Source organism: Tenrec ecaudatus, chromosome 1, assembly GCF_050624435.1.
Source record: "Tenrec ecaudatus isolate mTenEca1 chromosome 1, mTenEca1.hap1, whole genome shotgun sequence".
Classification (NCBI taxonomy): Eukaryota; Metazoa; Chordata; class Mammalia; order Afrosoricida; family Tenrecidae; genus Tenrec; species Tenrec ecaudatus.
This window is the reverse complement of record NC_134530.1, coordinates 49,094,858-49,111,942: the sequence shown is the minus strand read 5'-3', so window position 1 is coordinate 49,111,942 and position 17,085 is coordinate 49,094,858. Positions and strand designations below refer to the sequence as shown.

The following is a 17,085-nucleotide window of genomic DNA, read 5'->3' as shown; positions in this document are numbered from 1 at the left end:
AAAAAAAAAGATCTGTATTCTCAGTAACCTTTAGGGACAATTCTACTCTCTTCTATAGGATTGCCATGAGTCGGAATCGACTCGATGGCTGTAAGTTTGGAGTTTTTGTATCTATCAATCCTTAAAAGTCTCAAGTAAAAAAAAAAAGTTAAAAAAAAAGTCTCAAGTAATTTCACCCAAAAAATTCCAAATTCCATCTTCCATAGAGTATTCAGGACTGCTCTCAGTGGATGGTGAGTGGAAGTACGTATACACACACACACACACACACACACACACACCAGAGGGAACTTACACGCTGCGTTTGCTACATTCCCCAGCATCGTTCCCTTCTCTCCTGGCTTGGAAGGGAGCTGTGTTGACAATGGATTGGAGCGAGCAGAGTGGACTGGAGACCAATTAGCAGGCTGCTATAGAAATCAATACCGAGCACTAGAGCCTGTCAAACACCGTGGTAGCATCAAATGCTTTTTAATTGACTCAAGGCTTAGCTGGAAGAGGTCCTGGTCTCTCCCAGAAGTAAACCCCTGGAGGTCTCTCAAGCATCCCTGAGTCTCCATGATGCTCTCTGCTTCTCATCCCCACATGTGTTTGCCCAGCATCCCACCCTCCTCCACCTAACACCCAGCCGCCACCACCACCTTCATAGCTGGGAGTCTACTCAGAATACTCTCTCAGCCTCTGGGGGCATGGGTGTGATTTCCACAGCCTACCTCTCAGCTTCCTGAGATAGCTGTGACACCATTCTCACTGAATCGCTAAGAGTGCTGACAAATGCCCACCACTTGAATGTTTGGTGGAGGGCTGGGAGCACGAGCCCCTGCGGCCATGGAAGAATGGGCGGTGGAATGGGCGGTGGGATGGGCGGTGGGATGGGCGGTGGGATGGGCGGTGGAATGGCCCAGAAATATGTTGCATGAAGAGAAAAGAGCCCGTATGGGATCTCAAAATCCTCCTCCTGGCTCCACGGTGGTGAGGCGCTCTGGTGGCGCAGGGGGTAAGTGCACTTCAAACTCGCAGCTGCCCCCCTGAGAAAGATGTGTGAAGATTCACAGCCTTAGAAACACGAGGGGGCAGTGGTGTTCTGACCTATGAGGTTTGGAGTTGGAATCAACGGGTCTATTTGCATCTTAACCCCATGGTTCTTAGCAACGGTCAGCATACTTCATTCAAACCCGCAGAAGTCCAGCAGGGGGCAAGTGATGCAACCTCACTGTGCACCCGTCTTTCTTATGTCCTGATCCGTTTTGTTAGGGGCGATTGGTTGCCAGAGACAATAGGACACAATCGCCCCCTGCCACCCCATTAAAAGAAATGTCACCACATTTAGACATAACACTACCTGTTGGGTGGAAACGGGGATCCAAAAAAGGAAATTCGCCAGTGGAAAATGTAAAACGGGCCGTTTAATTAATAGAATTATATCCGTGTTATTTTTTTTCATTTGGATAAATATACCATGATGATCATCGCAGAGTTCTTCCATGTATCTTTTCATAAAATTAAATTTAAAAGATTTTCATGGGCTCATTTCCTGAAGTACATGCGTCACCAGCACTTTTTCGTTGTCTGCCTTAGCCTGGAAGCTCTGTGAAAGCCTGGTTAGCATGCCGGTGTTCAGTGTCATCAAGTTGGTTCTGATTTGTCCTATGGGTCCATTCCGACCCGTGCTGACCCGCGCACAACAGATGGGAACACTGCCCAGTCCTGCTCCACCCTCACCATTGTCCTCACGCCTGAGCCCATGGTCGCGGCCACTGTGTCCGCCCATCCCCTCGCGGGCCTTCCTCTTTCCACTACCCCTCTGCTTCACCAAGCACGATGTTCTTCTCTAAGGCCGGGTCTCTCCTGATCACATGTTCAAAGTACACCCTTGCAGCCACGGAGCATTCTAGCTATACTTCTTCCGAAAGAGATGGGTCTGACCTTTTGGCAGTTCATATTATTTCACTTTTCTTCTCCAGCACTTCATTTCAAAATGCATTGATTCTTCTTCAGTTTCCCTTACTCCATGTCCAACTTTCACACCCATATGAGGCAATTGAAAATATTGGCTACTCTTAATCAGACAGTTATATGATCAACTATGTCAGGAATTACACATTGAAGAGGAACGGTGCCACACTCATGGTCAGAAAGAACATTTTATGTGGTGAAGAAAGCTGATAGAGCCCGGCTATCAAGAGATACAGCATCTGGTCTTAAAGGCTTGAAGGTAAACAAGCAGCCATCTAGCTCAGAAGCAACAAAGCCCACATGGAAGAAGCTCACCAGCCTGTGTGATCATGAGGTGGTGTTGAAGGGATCAGGTATCAAGCATCAAAAAACAAAAATCATATCATTGTGAATGAGGGGGAGTGTGGAGTGGAGACCCAAAACCCATCTATTGGCAACTGTACATCCCCTTACGGGGAGGAGATGAGCCAGTCAGGGTTCAGTGTAGCAATGATGAAACATACAACTTTCCTCTAGTTCCTAAATGCTTCCTCCCCACCCACTATCATGATCCCAATTCTACCTTACAAATCTGGCTAGAGGATGTACACTGGTACAGATAGGAACTGGAAACACAGGGAATCCAGGACAGATTATCCCTTCAGGACCAGTGGTGAGATGGTGATACTGGGAGGGTGAGGTAGAGAGGGGAACTGATTATAAGGATCTCCATATAACCTCCTCCCTGGGGGACAGACAACAGAAAAGTGGGTGAAGGGAGATGTCAGACAGGGCAAGATATGACAAAATAATAATTTATAAATTATCAAGGGTTCATGAGGGAGGGGGGATCGTGGAGTGAGGGGGAAAAATGAGGCGCTGATGCCAGGGGCTTAGGTGGAGAGCAAATCTTTTGAGAATGATGAGGGTAGTGAATGTATAAGTGTGCTTTACACAACTGATGCATGTATGAATTATGATCAGAGTTGTATGAGCCCACAATAAAATTATTAAAAAAAGAAATAAAGATCATTTCAAAATCTTGAAATTCAATAAGGTCAGTGACAGGGTAATATCCATATGCCTACAAGAAAGACCAGCTAATGCAACTGTTACTCAAGCTCACCCACGATCCACTAAAGCCAAAGATGAATAAATCTAAGACTTTTACCAATCTCTGCACTTTGAACTTGATCAAACAAGCAATCAATGTGCATTTATAATTACTGATAATGCAATATGAAAGTTGGAAGAAGAAGGGCCAGTAATTAGAAAATAGGACCTGGGTGGCAAAAATGAAACTGGCAATTTCATGATAAAATTTTGCAAGACCAACAACTTATTCATTCCAAATACCTTTTTCCATAAATCACAGGTATACATGAGGACCTCACCTGATGAAGGACACAGCAATCACATCTGGAGAACTCTGTGCCAGCCTCCTTCCTTCCCTGTGTCTCGTAACTGACACAGGTAAAGTATTATATCATGAAATGCATATCATGAAACAACATGGAGAACCAAACCCAAAGGGAAGAACGTGCCTTGGCATTCCTCAAGCTGACAGAACTAAAGACAGAATTCAAACCTCGAGTTGAATTAGTGAAGGATTCTATGGGCAAAATGTTAAACATTGCAGGAAGCACCAAAGAAGATAGAAGGAATACATCGAGTCACTGTGCCAAAAATAATTGATCAATATTCAGTCATTTCAGGAGGAAGCATATGATCAAGAACTGATGGCCTGGGAGCCAAGTAGAGGAAGTTTTGAGTTTAGAATTAGTGGATGCCCTTCCTCCTCCCCGACTATCATGATCTCAATTCTACCTTACAAGTCTGGCTGGACCAGAGGATGTACACTGGTACAGTTAGGAACAGGAAACACAGGGAATCCAGGACAGATGATCCCTTCAGGATCAGTGGTGTGAGTGACGATACTGGGAGGGTGGGTTGGAAATGGGGAACCGATTACAAGGATCTACATATAACCTCCTCCCTGGGGGACGGACAACAGAAAAGTGGGTGAAGGGAGACGTCGTACAGTGTAAGATATGATAAAATAATAATTTATAAATTATCAAGGGTTCATGAGGGAGTGGGGAGCGAGGAGGGAGGGGAAAAATGAGGAACTAAGCCAGGGACTTACATGGAGAGCAAATGTTTTGAGAATGATGAGGGCAATGAATGTACAAATGCGTTTTACACAATTGATGTATGTATGGATTGCGATGAGAGTTGTATGAGCTCCTAATAAAACAATTACAAAAAAAGAATTAGTGGATGCCTCAGAGAGTTTCTTCTCGGAACCTGACAGAGCCAGCTCTCGCTTCTTCCTGGACTTGGCTTTGTATCTGAGCGCCATGCCCATGTGCTCAGGTCCCATCCAGACTGCTTGTAATCGCTGACCCCCAGGAGCATGGGTCTACTTTGGCTGGGCAGTTAACTTTTATGAGGGTGGACTCTGGAAAGGGGCTGGCGTAGGTGCTGAAAGTAGACTTGGGCCGTTTGGGTATGCACACCCGAATGAAACACTGCGTGACCCTGGGCCATCCTCACCGTGGTTCCTGTGTCTGAGCCCATTGATGCATCCCCCGTGTCAATTCATTTTGTCTTGGGCCTGTTTCTTTTCCACTGCCCCTCCACTTTACCAAGCATGATGGCCTTCTCCACGGACTGGTCTCTCCTGAAAACATGTCCAAGGTATGTAAGTTGAAGTCTTGCCATTCTTGACTCTAGGGAGTCCTCTGGCCTGGCTTCTTCCCACACCAATAGGCTTGGTCTTTTAGCAATCCATGGTACTTGCAGTCTTTTTCACCAGCACCGCCATCCAAATGCATTGCTTCTTTGGCTTCTATGCAGAGCAAATCATCACCGTAGCTGGGTTATATGAAGAAGAATGTGGCACCAGGTTTGGAGGAAGGTTTATTAACTGGCCATACACAGAGAACACACCTTACTTGCTGAGAGTGGAGGATTTGAAACATTTGTCGATGAAGATTGAAGATCAATGTAAAGAAGATCAAGATCCTCACAACTCGACCAGTAGGTAACATCATGATAAATGGAGAAGAGGTTGAAGTTTTCAAGGATTTTTGTCTTGTTTGGATCCATAATCAATGCTCATAGAAGCAGCAATGAAGGGATCAAGGGACACATTGTACTGGGTCAATCTGCTGCGCAAGACATCTGTAGAGTCTTAAAGAGCAAGGATGTTACTTGAGGACTAAGGTGCGCCTGGCCCACGCCACGATGCTGTCCATTGCCTCATATCCATGTGAAAGTTGGACACTGAAAAATGAAAAAGGAAGTCAGAAGAAGAATCCTCTTTTCTGTATCATCAATCGAGAAGCGAAATGGAAGCTTCTCAGACCCCAAGGTCCTTTATAATAGTTACTGGGGCTTCAGTGTCTTTACAGGACTGGAACCTGACACACAAACAGCGATTGGCTGATACACATGCCTGGTTCTCCCATGTCCTGAAGTTAGTTGTCAGGTGTGGTTCCGTGAGCTCCCACCTCATTTACATACAGGAAAGCGTTTCTTTACGGTTTTAGAAAATTCCAGTGGCCATTTTCAGAAGCCAGAGATAAAAGGCCAAGCCAAGTTCTTTGTTCTTTGGGGACTTCTTATACTTTATTTTTAAGTCATGTGAATGTATAAACTATTCACACATGTGAATGTGTAAACTACTCAAAAATATTAAATAGAATTTTTAACAGTGTTAATCCGATGATGATGATTCCCACCAAGGAGTGAAAATCTAATCTGAATTCATTCACTCAGTAACCAGTAACAAATTCCTAACTTCTATAGCAGTAAGAGTTCACAAGCGTCGGGCACCCACAGTGCACAAGGCTTTGTGCTAAGTAACTGTATGCACGATGTCTCACTTACCCTTACCTCTCTCTGATAGTCCTGGCGACTAGCTTACAGAAGAAGATGAAGAGGCCTATCCTGGGCCAGGCCGAATGCAAACACCCGCTCTGACCTGTAGGAGCTACTGGTCTAGTCTAGTGAAGGAGAGAGGCCCGAAACAGAGCATTTACAGACAGGGTTTGAATCGGGAAGGGAGTGCTAGATTACAGGTGGCAGAGGATTAGGGCACAAAGAGGACAGAGAGGCTTGAGGACAAGGCGAAAACCTCTCCCACGACACCCAAGGACATGCTCTGTAAGCAGCTAGGGAACTCAGAGGCTCCTATGTGGGAGACAACCCCTCAGTCTCAGAACCAACAATGAACAAAGGCTGCCCGGTGCTCTCTGGGAACAGAGTAGATCTGACAAGAGCCCAGCCTGTTTGATCCGTGTAGACCTCCCTCTGGACTTTGAAGCTTGAAGCTGTCTACCCCTGTAGCTGTCTACACAGATCAAATGAGCTGGAGGGCTGCCAGATCTTGACTTGGTGCTCATGCACAATCACAGCCAGCTCCCCAGCAATGCTACCAAGCCATCTGAGCAGAGGCAAAAATAGTCCTCACAGGCCGAGAGGGAGTTCCCAGAGGCGGACATTAACTCTTTGCTGCCTGCTCAGGAACTCCACATCAGTTTGAGGGAGCTTCAGAGAAGGGAGCTCATGGCCCTCTCCTAAGTGGCTGCGTGGTTCTCCCTCCTTACAGCTCAAAATCCGTTGTATGCCAGGACCCAAACATCAACACCCATAGGAGCTGACAGGAAAGGGCGGGTTCAGCTCTCAAATAGGCAGTCGACCCTGAGGAACATCCCCAGGAGGTGGGGGGTTGGGGAGTGCCCACAGTTAAGTACCTGGGGCTGCTAACTGAAAGGGTTGAAGCCTGACTTCCCAGAGATGCTCAGAAGAAAGATCCCAAAGAGCAGGCACCGGGAACCCCATAAAACACAGTCCTACTCTGACATGCATGTGGTTGCCATGAATCAGAATCCACGTGGTGGAAACAGGCTGGGTTTATTCTTGGCATCCTGAGGAATAGGGCTGACCCCACCTCACAGGTTTTTAGTCCCAGGCTTGTTCTGAAGAAATCTTAGCTAAAGCCACCTCAGCCCGCACGGGGCTATCAAACGGTGGCAAAGGTCTCAGGAAACCTTTGTTGTAAAGACTGGTAGGATCAGGCAACAAACCAAGAAGCCAAGTGACATTATTTGAAAAGATTAAAAATCTCCATGAGTGCTAACATCTTACGTTCTGAGTTGTGGTTTCCATGGAAATAGACATCCGTTCTAAGGGGAAAGAAGAGGTGGGGGGAGGAAGGGGGAGGGAGCAGTGTAATATATTTAAAATAATCCGTGTTTTGAAAGATTTCTTTTTCTCCTGTCACAACATTAATAGTCAGAAATGTGAAATTTTGGGGTGGCAATTTCTTGTGTTAAAAAATGTACCAAATGGGTGGAATCTTTCTCTGCAAGTCTCAAGACTTCAAAATAAAGGCTGGTTCCAGAAATAAGAAGCTTCTGCCACTTGGTCTTGGTTCCCTGCTCATTCCGGTGCCTGCCTGTCACTTTTCACCCAGGCTTTACCCCATCCTTTCCCAGCATGTTCAACGATTTCTGAGATTGGTCAGAACCTGACAGATAGAAACACCTTGCCGCCTCATGGCCAAGTTTGATGTGAGAGCGAGAATCTGCTGGGCATCTGAATGATTCCTGCTTCTGTTCAGGTGCTCTGGGAAAGGACTTGGATCAACCCTCCCCACCCAGGAGCGCATCTCAGGCAACAGTGCACTTGTTTGCTTTGTGGGGTTTGTGTGCTGTCTGTACGCTCATTTTAATGGACTCCAAACCAAACCAAACCAAGCCTCCTGGGGCTGGATCGATCTAACTCAGAGCGACCCTTTAGGACTGAGCAGAACTGCCCGGTAGGGTCTCCCAGGCTGTAAGTCTTTACTGAAGCAAAGGGCCATGTCTTCCCTTTGAGACCAACCTTGTAGTTGGCAGCCTAGCGCTTAACCCAACACACCACCAGGCCTCCTTTCACTGTCCCAGGAACCTACTAATCGCCCCTTTTAATCTCAGGTGCAGCGTTAGTATGAACTGGGCAAGAGGAGTCTCTTTATTGTTTAAAACCACCTTGCTTCAGGAGAAACCTTTGCTTCTGGGTTTGGAGAGCTGGGGGCCATTAAGTAATGAAATGAAGGTGTCCTTCTTCCTGGTTGGGATCCCAAACCAGGTGCCTGGGTGTCACGACCACCACCTGAGGACACAGCCTCGGGCTGGGAGCCCCGGTCATTTTTTTTTTTTTTTTAATGGGAAAGCGGAAAGGCAGTCATTCCAGGATAGACCGGTTTCTTCTGTGTCTCTGCTGAGTTTCTGATCTATCCAGGCCAGGGGGAGCCGTGCCCTTGTGCTTCCTTTTGTTTTGATTCTTAAAGGGAGCCCAGCACGCTCGGGGGAGCACGTGCTCTCAGAACAAAAGCAACACTTAACTGCAGCGTGTGTAGTGGAGAACCGCTAATGCTCTTCCTTCCCTATCACCAGGCAGACGCTAGGCAGAACAGATGGAGTCTGCATCTAAGCCGAGTGGCTTTGTAGAGCCCAGAGATCAAATTGCAGAGCTTCCCGCTGACACCGGCCCCCACCGCCCCCCTCCCCCAACAGGCTTCTGGTCACCAGTTCAGGGACCCCGCGATGGTAGCGAGAACACACAGTGAGGACCCGTGATCTGCTAGGGCGGAATGGGATTAAGATGATGATGTCACAATACAGGTAACACGCTGATGTCCAGAGTAGGGCATTGAGGGGACAGGGGGCTACTGTCCTGCCACAAGCACTCAGGCGTTTTAGGTAGTGGCGTCGGCTGGGGGGTGGAGGGTCGAGGGTGGACGGCGGTCTTGGTTCAGCCCCTGGGGCAATGCAGGGTACTTGGATCCACAGAGGTGGGGTCCTGGCTGCCCCCATCTGAGAGGAAGGCCGGGACTCCACTACCCCACCCCGCCCTTTTCCTAGGGATGGGGGAGCTAGTTCGGGCCCGGCCTCGGGCAACGCCCTCTTCCCCAGCCAGACCTTCGGAGCCCTTTGTTCACACCTGGGCAGCGCCCCCAGCAGCCCCCACCCCGCTCATTGTCCTCCAGCCCTCCATGCCGAACTACACTTCCCGAGGTGCTCCGGGGTCTCCAGGGGCGGGTCCCCACTTGGGTTGTGACGGGGCGGGGCCGGCACGTGCCGCGCCTCTCAGCCAATGCAGAGTCCGGCGGGGAGGTCACGTGTCGCTGTTTGGCGCTTTTGTGCGCGCCCAGGTCTGTTGGTGCTCAGAGTGTGGCCAGGCGGCTGGGACCGAGCAGGTGGGTCCCGGGCTCTCCGGACGAGGCAGGGCTGGGGGCTGCGAGAGGGACGGGCTTGGCCCGAGGGGCAGGGCCGTGGCGCGGCCCCCCGCTGGGGGCGGCAGGAAGGGCGGCGGGTCCGAGAGGGCTGGGGTCGCCGCGCTTTGTCCCTGGCTCGGGCGGAGCGCCGCTTTGTCCTGGCTGGCCGGGGGCGCGGCTCTCGTGGGGAGGGGGCGCGGCCAGCTGGTGGAGCTCTGGGCTGCAGCCTCGGGGTGCTCCGGAGAAGACAATAGGGGGCGTGGGCCCTCGTGGTCTCTCCTTCCTCTCCGCGGGCGCGGCCCCGCCGAAGTCCCCATTGTCTGGTGGTTGGTTCGGCGTGACCCTCAGGGAACAGCGGCCGCGGGGCGGGGTTGCAGGCCGCCTGGGCTGGGCCATCCCCCTCACCCAGGGACTGAGAAGCAGCGCCGGGGGGCTGACGCCCCAAAAACGCACGCCTGGCTTCGCGGCGAGGTGCGCAGGCAGCCTGGCTGTTGACATTTTGGGGGAGGGGACAATGGAAGGTGGGAGCGAGCCTGCTTCGGGGGAGGGCACGACCCGGGCCCGCTCCACCCGCGGAGCTGTGGCGGCGGCGCCGCCGTGGAGGTGCTTTTGGCGGGAGGGTGGGGGTGGGGCGGGGTGGGGGGTGACATCCCGGGGGCGAGCCCGGGAAGGGCGGAGTTGCCCGGATCGGACCGTTAGCCCCTCCCAGCCCTCCCCTTCCCACGCGCGCGCGCGCGCGCTCCGGGCTGCGGAGAGTTCGGGGAGATTCGAAAAGGCGCGGGGAGGAGGGGGCGGGGCCAGGCGCTGGGGCTCAGCTCGCCCTCTGATTGGCTGGCGGCCGCTGGCTCGCGCTTCCCCGCTGGACCCGGCCACGCCCAGCCGGGGGCAGGTGCTACGTTTCCTGCTCTGCCCGGGCTTGGGGATTTCGGTGCTCGAGTGTGGTCTAACCCGCGGGCACCTAGGTTTTTGCCGCCTTGGTAGTAGCCTAGGGGCTATAAAAATCATGACCTTAAAAAAAAAACAACCTAACGTGGAGGGTAGGGTTTTTCAATGGCGACAAATAAAACCTAAAGGTTTTTAACGCTAATTACTGCCTGCTGTTGGGCTGGAAGCTTGAACTCTTGAAACAATAGGAGGTGAACGTTATTGGCTGACATTAACTTGGGCGTTTTGTTTTCCACGATCGCAGACAAAGCAGGGGTGGGTGTTGCGTTTGCACAATGAGATGCGTGTAGCCAGTGTTCACATGGCACCGTCTCACTGTTGGGAGTTGAATCCAGCAGCCTCTCACTATTTGGAGGGTTGCAGGGAGTGGGGGGGGAGATTATTTACTTATTTTTCAGCGTATTGGGAAAGCGTTTACAATCTTGCTGCTTAACCTCATCCAATTTTTTAAAGCCATGCGGGTTTTTTTTTATTGTTGCGCCGTTTTGTAATGCGTAAACTTGCTTGTCCTCCGTCCCATTTCCAAACCTGTTTTAGTCTTTCCTACGTTGGGCTCCTTTTCTCTCCTGGTTAATGATGTCTTACTTAGTTCCACGGTAGTGGTTTTTCTGACATTGATGCGTGTGGATGTGCTTTGAGGTCCGGTTGTGTAGATGGCGTATAGAAATGCAAAGACATTGATTGCATGCTTCTGAAAATTGTTTCCAGGGCTTTCCTTCCCAGTGGATTGCAGAGCGTACACTGCCAGTCTCTTGTCTTCTGTTCACCATGGCTTCTTCTGGTAGGTAATCTGTGTGGAAAAGCGGAAATTGAGACGGGCGTAGGGTTTGAGACTAATGAGATGGCTCAGGTTTTTCAAGCCTTCGGTTTGGAACTTGTCAAAAAGCCTATTTTAGGAATAGGAGATCTAAAAAAAACACGATGCATGGCTGGACTTAATAGAGGGGAAAGTGGTCTTTTAAAATTATTGCACTATTTGGCTTGGTCTCTCTGAAGCAAAACTGGGGTTTTGCCCAGAGTGGCTTTTGTTTATGAAAGCAACTGCCCAATGCTGGTGTGGCAGGATGATGGAAATCTCCTGGCAATCTTGAGCTTGCTCTTGGAGAGGTGGTCTTCAGACGGTTTTTGGCCTGCAAATGCCACCTCCCCATCAGCTCTAAATCTAAGCGACTACTTTGATCTGGCTTCTAGAAACGTGTAGAACAGTGACCAGAATAGGAGCAGCGGCGTTTCTGAATGTGTTATAACTGTGATCCACTCCAGATATCCAGGTGAAAGAACTGGAGAAGCGGGCCTCTGGCCAGGCCTTTGAGCTGATACTCAGCCCCCGTTCAAAAGAGGCCGTCCCAGAATTCCCTCTTTCTCCTCCAAAGAAGAAGGACCTTTCCCTGGAGGAAATTCAGAAGAAATTAGAAGCTGCAGAAGAAAGACGCAAGGTAAATATCACCATCCAGGGAAAAGAATGTTTATGAGTGTAATGTAGCAAATCCATTTTATTTCCATAAGGAGAAACATGGAATCAAATGTCCCAAATGGAGGGGTCGGGGTGGGTGGGGGTATTCCGAGACTGAAGTGGGGAAAAATGCTGCTACTGAATCTCTTCAAATTCAGAGCAGCCCTGTAGGACCCAGTCGAGCTGTCCCAGAGGGCTTCCAGGGAAGCTGGCAGCTGCCGTCCCTGTCTCCGGTGGAACTGCTCGTGGGTTTGACCACTAGCATTTTATCATGATTAATAACTGAAAGCCGCATGTGCATGCCTGTGCGGGAAGACAACGCCAGCCATGATCGATCGAGCTCCTATGAGGAGCTTTTCTCCTCCGACACAGCGACCCTGCAGGGTAGTGCTGCCCCCAGTCTGGAGATGAGAAACCGCTCTCAGGAGGGAGTGCGAAGTCACTGCCGAGTTAGTTAGTTAGTTAGTTAGTTAGTTAGTTAGTTAGTTCGGGAGCCTGAATTCAAGCCCAGGCCTGTCTTGTGCCAAAGCTTGTATGAAAAGTGGGAAACTTGGCGGGACAGTCCCTCTTCCTTTAGTCGTCTGTCTGGTCGATATATTTTTGAGTTGAACAATAGAAAGCATCTGTAACTGCTAGCAATGTGATTATGTTGCCTCACTAGTATTTTGGCAGCTTTTTCCTTACTGCAGCATCTGCAAGAAGAACTATGCCGGAAAATCAAATATTAATGAGAATGTTGTTTAAAAGAACAAACTCGAGGACACAAAATAAATTATAAATAGTAAATGATAAATACTTAGAATCTTACTCCCTAGAGGTAGCCACTGTTAACATATAGACTAGTGATCTCCCCAAGGCGGTACAACTAGTGAGATTTGAAGGCTTGTATGTTTGTGTCTCTCAGGTTCCCTGTGCCCCAGCCACCCCACCCCACCCCACACACATACACTTACGTAACCAGTTGATGTCCAGACTCAGGGCAGCCCCACCTGTGTGTCTCAGTAGAATCTGGGGCTCCATGGGGAATCGTAGTCATTAGTGTTCCAGAAGTAGATTGAAGGTGCCTCTGGGTAGACTCAAACCTCCAACCTTTTTGTTAGCAGGCAAACAAACTTGTTAACTACCTGTGTGACCCAGACCTCTGCACGCATAAACTAAAACCAAATTCACTGCTATGTCCTAGCGACCCTGTAGACCAGGACAAAACTATGCCTGTGAGCTTCTGAGACGGACTCTTCACAGGAGTGGAGAGCCCCATCTCTCCCCCTTTTCGAGCTCCTGCAACAAGTGCCATGTGCCTATCGGTGCCCTGGGCTTCCTGCGTGAGCACTGACTCTCCGTGGACTGTGGGGATGCCGCCATGCACTGGCATCATCTCCTGCCTGCTGGCTCTGGTAGTTCGGATTCTCGTAGCCAGGGACCAGCCACAGGGAAGTTTTTTTAAGGAAATCAGCCCTGGCCTTGTCATTGGCCCATGCTTCCCTCAGTCGTGTTCGCCTAAAGCCCATCGTGTAGTGAAATTCCGAGCAGGCCTGGGATTTGACTGAGCACAGTGGCAGTGGAGCCAGACGCTTGGCATTCTCCCGGAAGTTAGTCTTCCACACACGTCTGCCTGTTTGGTAACAAGCCCACCCGGCTGTCTGCCTGTTGAAGGAGGCGTGGGAAGGGCACCAGTGGGCTGAGAGATGGTGGCCTGTCTTCCACGAGAGGCGTTCCTTGAAACCAGCCCTGCTGCTGAGACGGCTAAAGATAGCTGCTTAGTATCCATGCACACGCGCGCACACACACACACATGTATTTAAGAATTGACCTTGTTTTCTTGTCGCCTTTGATGTTAACAAAACCCAGTTCTTCCCTGGAAAGCTCCATCCCTACATGCCAGTCACTCAATGCAGCTTGATTGCAGAGATTTTTTTCACCCCAGAAATTACTAGGCAAGAGATCCCTGAACAAATAGGTATTTACCCAGGAAAGTAAATCTTTCTTACTTTTCCAGAGTAAATATAAACACTAACCCAGAATATTTCACCCTATTTTGTGATGGGAATATGTCCAGTTTCCTGAGCAAAGAATTCTTTGGAGGGAGTTTACTTTCTGTCTCTTTCTAATCAGCCCCCACCCCCATCCAGTAAATAACGGCTGTTAGACCTTTCCGAGACTGAGCCTGCTCCGTGCGCTCTCTCCGCCAGTCCCATGAGGCAGAGGTCCTGAAGCAGCTGGCCGGGAAGCGGGAGCACGAGAAGGAGGTGCTGCAGAAAGCAATCGAGGAGAACAACAACTTCAGCAAGATGGCCGAGGAGAAGCTGACCCACAAAATGGAAGCCAACAAAGAGAACCGAGAAGCACAAATGGCGGCCAAGCTGGAGCGCTTGCGAGAAAAGGTGGGGTCTCCCCTCGCTCGTCCTGGCTTTGCTGGGGGTGGGGGGTGGCTACTAATTGTGGGCTTCATAGACAAATGGAGAGCCTGTGCTACCATCGGCTAGTCGGTCGGTCAATGGTGACGACACCTGCGGGTGCCTGAGCAGGCCAGGAGTAGGATGGTGCGCTGGCACGGCTCCACACGTGACCCAGGGTGCTCAAAGGTGATGCCAGCCTCCACGTACTGGACTGTGGGCTTGTTTGGGGAGGGGCGCGACTTGACCGGCTTCTGTGTGTGACCGACTCTCTTTGCAGGACAAGCACGTGGAAGAAGTGCGGAAGAACAAGGAATGCAAAGACCCCGCTGATGAGACTGCAGCCGACTAGCTTGTCCTGAGGACTGACTTTCTCCCCTCCCTCCTCGAGATCCAAAGACCGTGCTGGCCAGTGTCATTTTACTACTATTACTGTTTCCCTCCTGACAAAGACTAGAAGCCAACGTAGGACGTAAATAGGTAGATCCAGACCATGTGATGTTGTTTTAGGGGCTAAAGGGGAGAAACAAAAAGTGTTTGACTCTTTTTTTCTAAAGTGTTGGAGTGTTTCTAACGTAGCTATTTTTCTTGTTGCCTCTTTTCTACTTCGGTGCACTCAGTGCGCTGGGTGAATGGCTAGCACTGTATTGGCCCCGTGGAAACATGTTTGTGAAAGAGTATGTAGTGGCTTCTCAAAACTGTTAGATGCTGAATATCTGTTTGCTTTTAAATCCCAGTTCTGTCCCGATTTTACCAGATGCTACTGTACTTGAATGGTTAATAAAACTGCACAGTGCTGCTGGTGGCAGTGACTTGTTTCTGTTCAGGTAATTGCTGAACAGTGGAGATCCCCCGCGACCCTAGAAGCCCCCTCCCCCCCACCAGCCCACGGGGCCCGTGCGACGGGGCCTCCAAGCTGGTGGAAATACCCCGCATGCGCATGGCTGCACATTCTCTGCCCTCGGGAGTTCTGTGTGCATTGTCTGCTTCCACAGTCACCACTTTGTTTTGATGCCCTGGCCCAGATCAGCTGTTGCTATATTCTTTCAAATGTTTATTTGCAAACAAGCATTTTTTGTTCCCTGGTCCCTGCTACCAGTTCAGATTTAGAAATCTAAAGAGCCCAGCCACCGGTATTGGCTGATTGATTTGCTACAACTTGAAAGAGTTGAGAACAGAGCTATCTATAGAAGTGCTTTCCTGCCATCGAAGCCTTGGCTCCAGGGTCAAGACGACGGATGTTCATCGTTGTAGCAGCTGCTCCACGGGGAGCCTGGTGCAGAGAGGTGACGCGATAGGCTTCTAACCCAGAGGCCAGCAGACGGAAACCATCAGCCACTCCACAGGAGAAAGGCAAAGCTTTCTACTCCTGTCAGGAGTGCCAGTCTTGGACACACAGGTCGTTCGCGCCTGTCCTAATGGTCATCCTCAGTCACCATGGCAGTAGTCATCTTCAGTCTGGGTTTCTGTTTTCCGAGTAGCATTTGACGCAGGCGCTTGGAGTTGCCAGGTATTTTCGCTCTGTGTCCAGAGGCTGTAGCACTCCCCCTTGCTCAGGGGGAGTGGTTGGCATCTTCCCCTGCTCTTAAAGAAGCAGCCTAATCACAAAAGCCCATTTGCTTGTTGGCATCTGATTTCTGCACCACCACCACCACCCCCACCCCCACCCCCAGCTCGGGCTCTATCTGGATTTGGACTTTAAGAAGCAGGACACTAGCCTCTCTCCTTGTTATGATTGAGTACATTTAGGAGTGCGTTATGTGTGTAGAATGAGCAAGTATGTAGTTAGCACTATATATAATGGTTCTGTTAATCCCTTTGAGCTGGGAATCGGGGAATCTTGAAATGACATCTATGTCTACTTAGACAACAGGATCAATTGTAGAAGTCTGGTAAAGCTGAATTTTAAAGGTTAAGCAAAAAGTCCAGACAGCTACACAAATAAGAGACTTGGTGGTGGGACCCCCAGCCTCTGGCAAACAGTGATGGTCCTGCCGCTGCCAGCAAGTTGATTCCAGCTCCCAGGGACCCGAGAGGGTTCTTACAAGCAGAAATCCCCTCTCTGAGGAGCAGTGGGTGGTGTGGAACTGCTGAAGCCCCAGGTGGCCCACAGGTGGCAGTAAACTTGTGGGGAGGAGAGCAGGGAGCCCTGGTGGGGGCCAGCTGCGTCAGATTCACAGCCTCCGTGTGCACCTGAGTTAGACTTGCTGTCACCTGGTTTGATTTGGAGGGAGGAGGCCAGCTGGGGCTGAGAGGATTCTCTAGTCGTGACAGCCAGCCGCACAGGCCGGGCTTTCTGTCCCGCCTCAGACCCTGGAAGAAGACCTTGGCCCTGGGCCTCACGGTTCTCAGAGATAGGGGAGGGCTAGGTCAGTTCAGTAACTTCCGCTCCAAACTTCTCTGCTTTCAACTCCGTGGGGAGAGGGGGAGGACCTCAGGTGTGCCCTTCCCCAGCCAGGCCCTCCTGCCTGTGCCTCTCTGAGAGGTTAGGGTTAAAGACCAGGGCAGCCTGGGGACCAGTCAGCACAGAAGTCCTTGGACTTGAGTGGAATCGAGGCTCTTCCTTCGGCCTTTGTTCTCAGGCAGCCACCACTGGCCTCTGGACAAATGGTGTGAGGCCTAACGGAGGCCCTTCCACAGCCCCTAACAAGACAATTGAACGTGCTCGTAACGAGCTATGTGCTCCGGCTGTTGGCCAGAGCAGAACTGCCCCGCAGGGTTTCCAAGGCTGGCAGCCTCCTCTTCCTCTTGAGGAGTGGCTCAGGGTTTGAACTGCCAATCTTTGGATTTTCAGCCCAGTGCTTAGCCGACTGCACCAGCTGGGCTGAGAGAGCAGTCTCGGGTAGTGAGAGCCTATTAGAGTAGACAGGGCGGAGGGAGAGTGGACAGCCACGGCCCTGAGAACGGTGCCGTGGGAACATGGAAATGAGAAGCGATCCCTCCCCCAGTGACTCCCACACAACCCTGGGGGAACAGAAGGCCCTAGCACGGACTGACCCTGTGGCTGAGGCCTCTGTAGGGACAGCTGGTATTGTCCTGCCTGTCAAAAGCCCAGGCAGACTTCCTGACGAGCATGGCGCCGTTAGGTTTCA

General features: G+C 50.6%; 1 protein-coding gene across 1 annotated transcript; it reads left to right on the top strand.

The window, feature by feature from the left end:
• The first annotated feature begins 9,090 nt into the window (after positions 1–9,090).
• On the top strand, positions 9,091–14,801 carry STMN1 (stathmin 1). Its single transcript, XM_075552687.1, has 5 exons — positions 9,091–9,184; positions 10,856–10,928; positions 11,411–11,583; positions 13,790–13,981; positions 14,274–14,801. Exons 2-5 carry the CDS (start codon positions 10,916–10,918, stop codon positions 14,343–14,345), a joined length of 450 nt encoding a protein of 149 aa, XP_075408802.1. The 5' UTR covers positions 9,091–9,184; positions 10,856–10,915; the 3' UTR covers positions 14,346–14,801.
• Positions 14,802–17,085: the final 2,284 nt, after the last annotated feature.

Bases quoted from the DNA above. Each gene is read 5' to 3' on its own strand.
- STMN1 (XM_075552687.1), top strand. The intron at 11,584-13,789 runs GTAAATATCACC...TCTCTCCGCCAG, and splicing joins CTGCAGAAGAAAGACGCAAG to TCCCATGAGGCAGAGGTCCT. The intron at 13,982-14,273 runs GTGGGGTCTCCC...CTCTCTTTGCAG, and splicing joins TGGAGCGCTTGCGAGAAAAG to GACAAGCACGTGGAAGAAGT.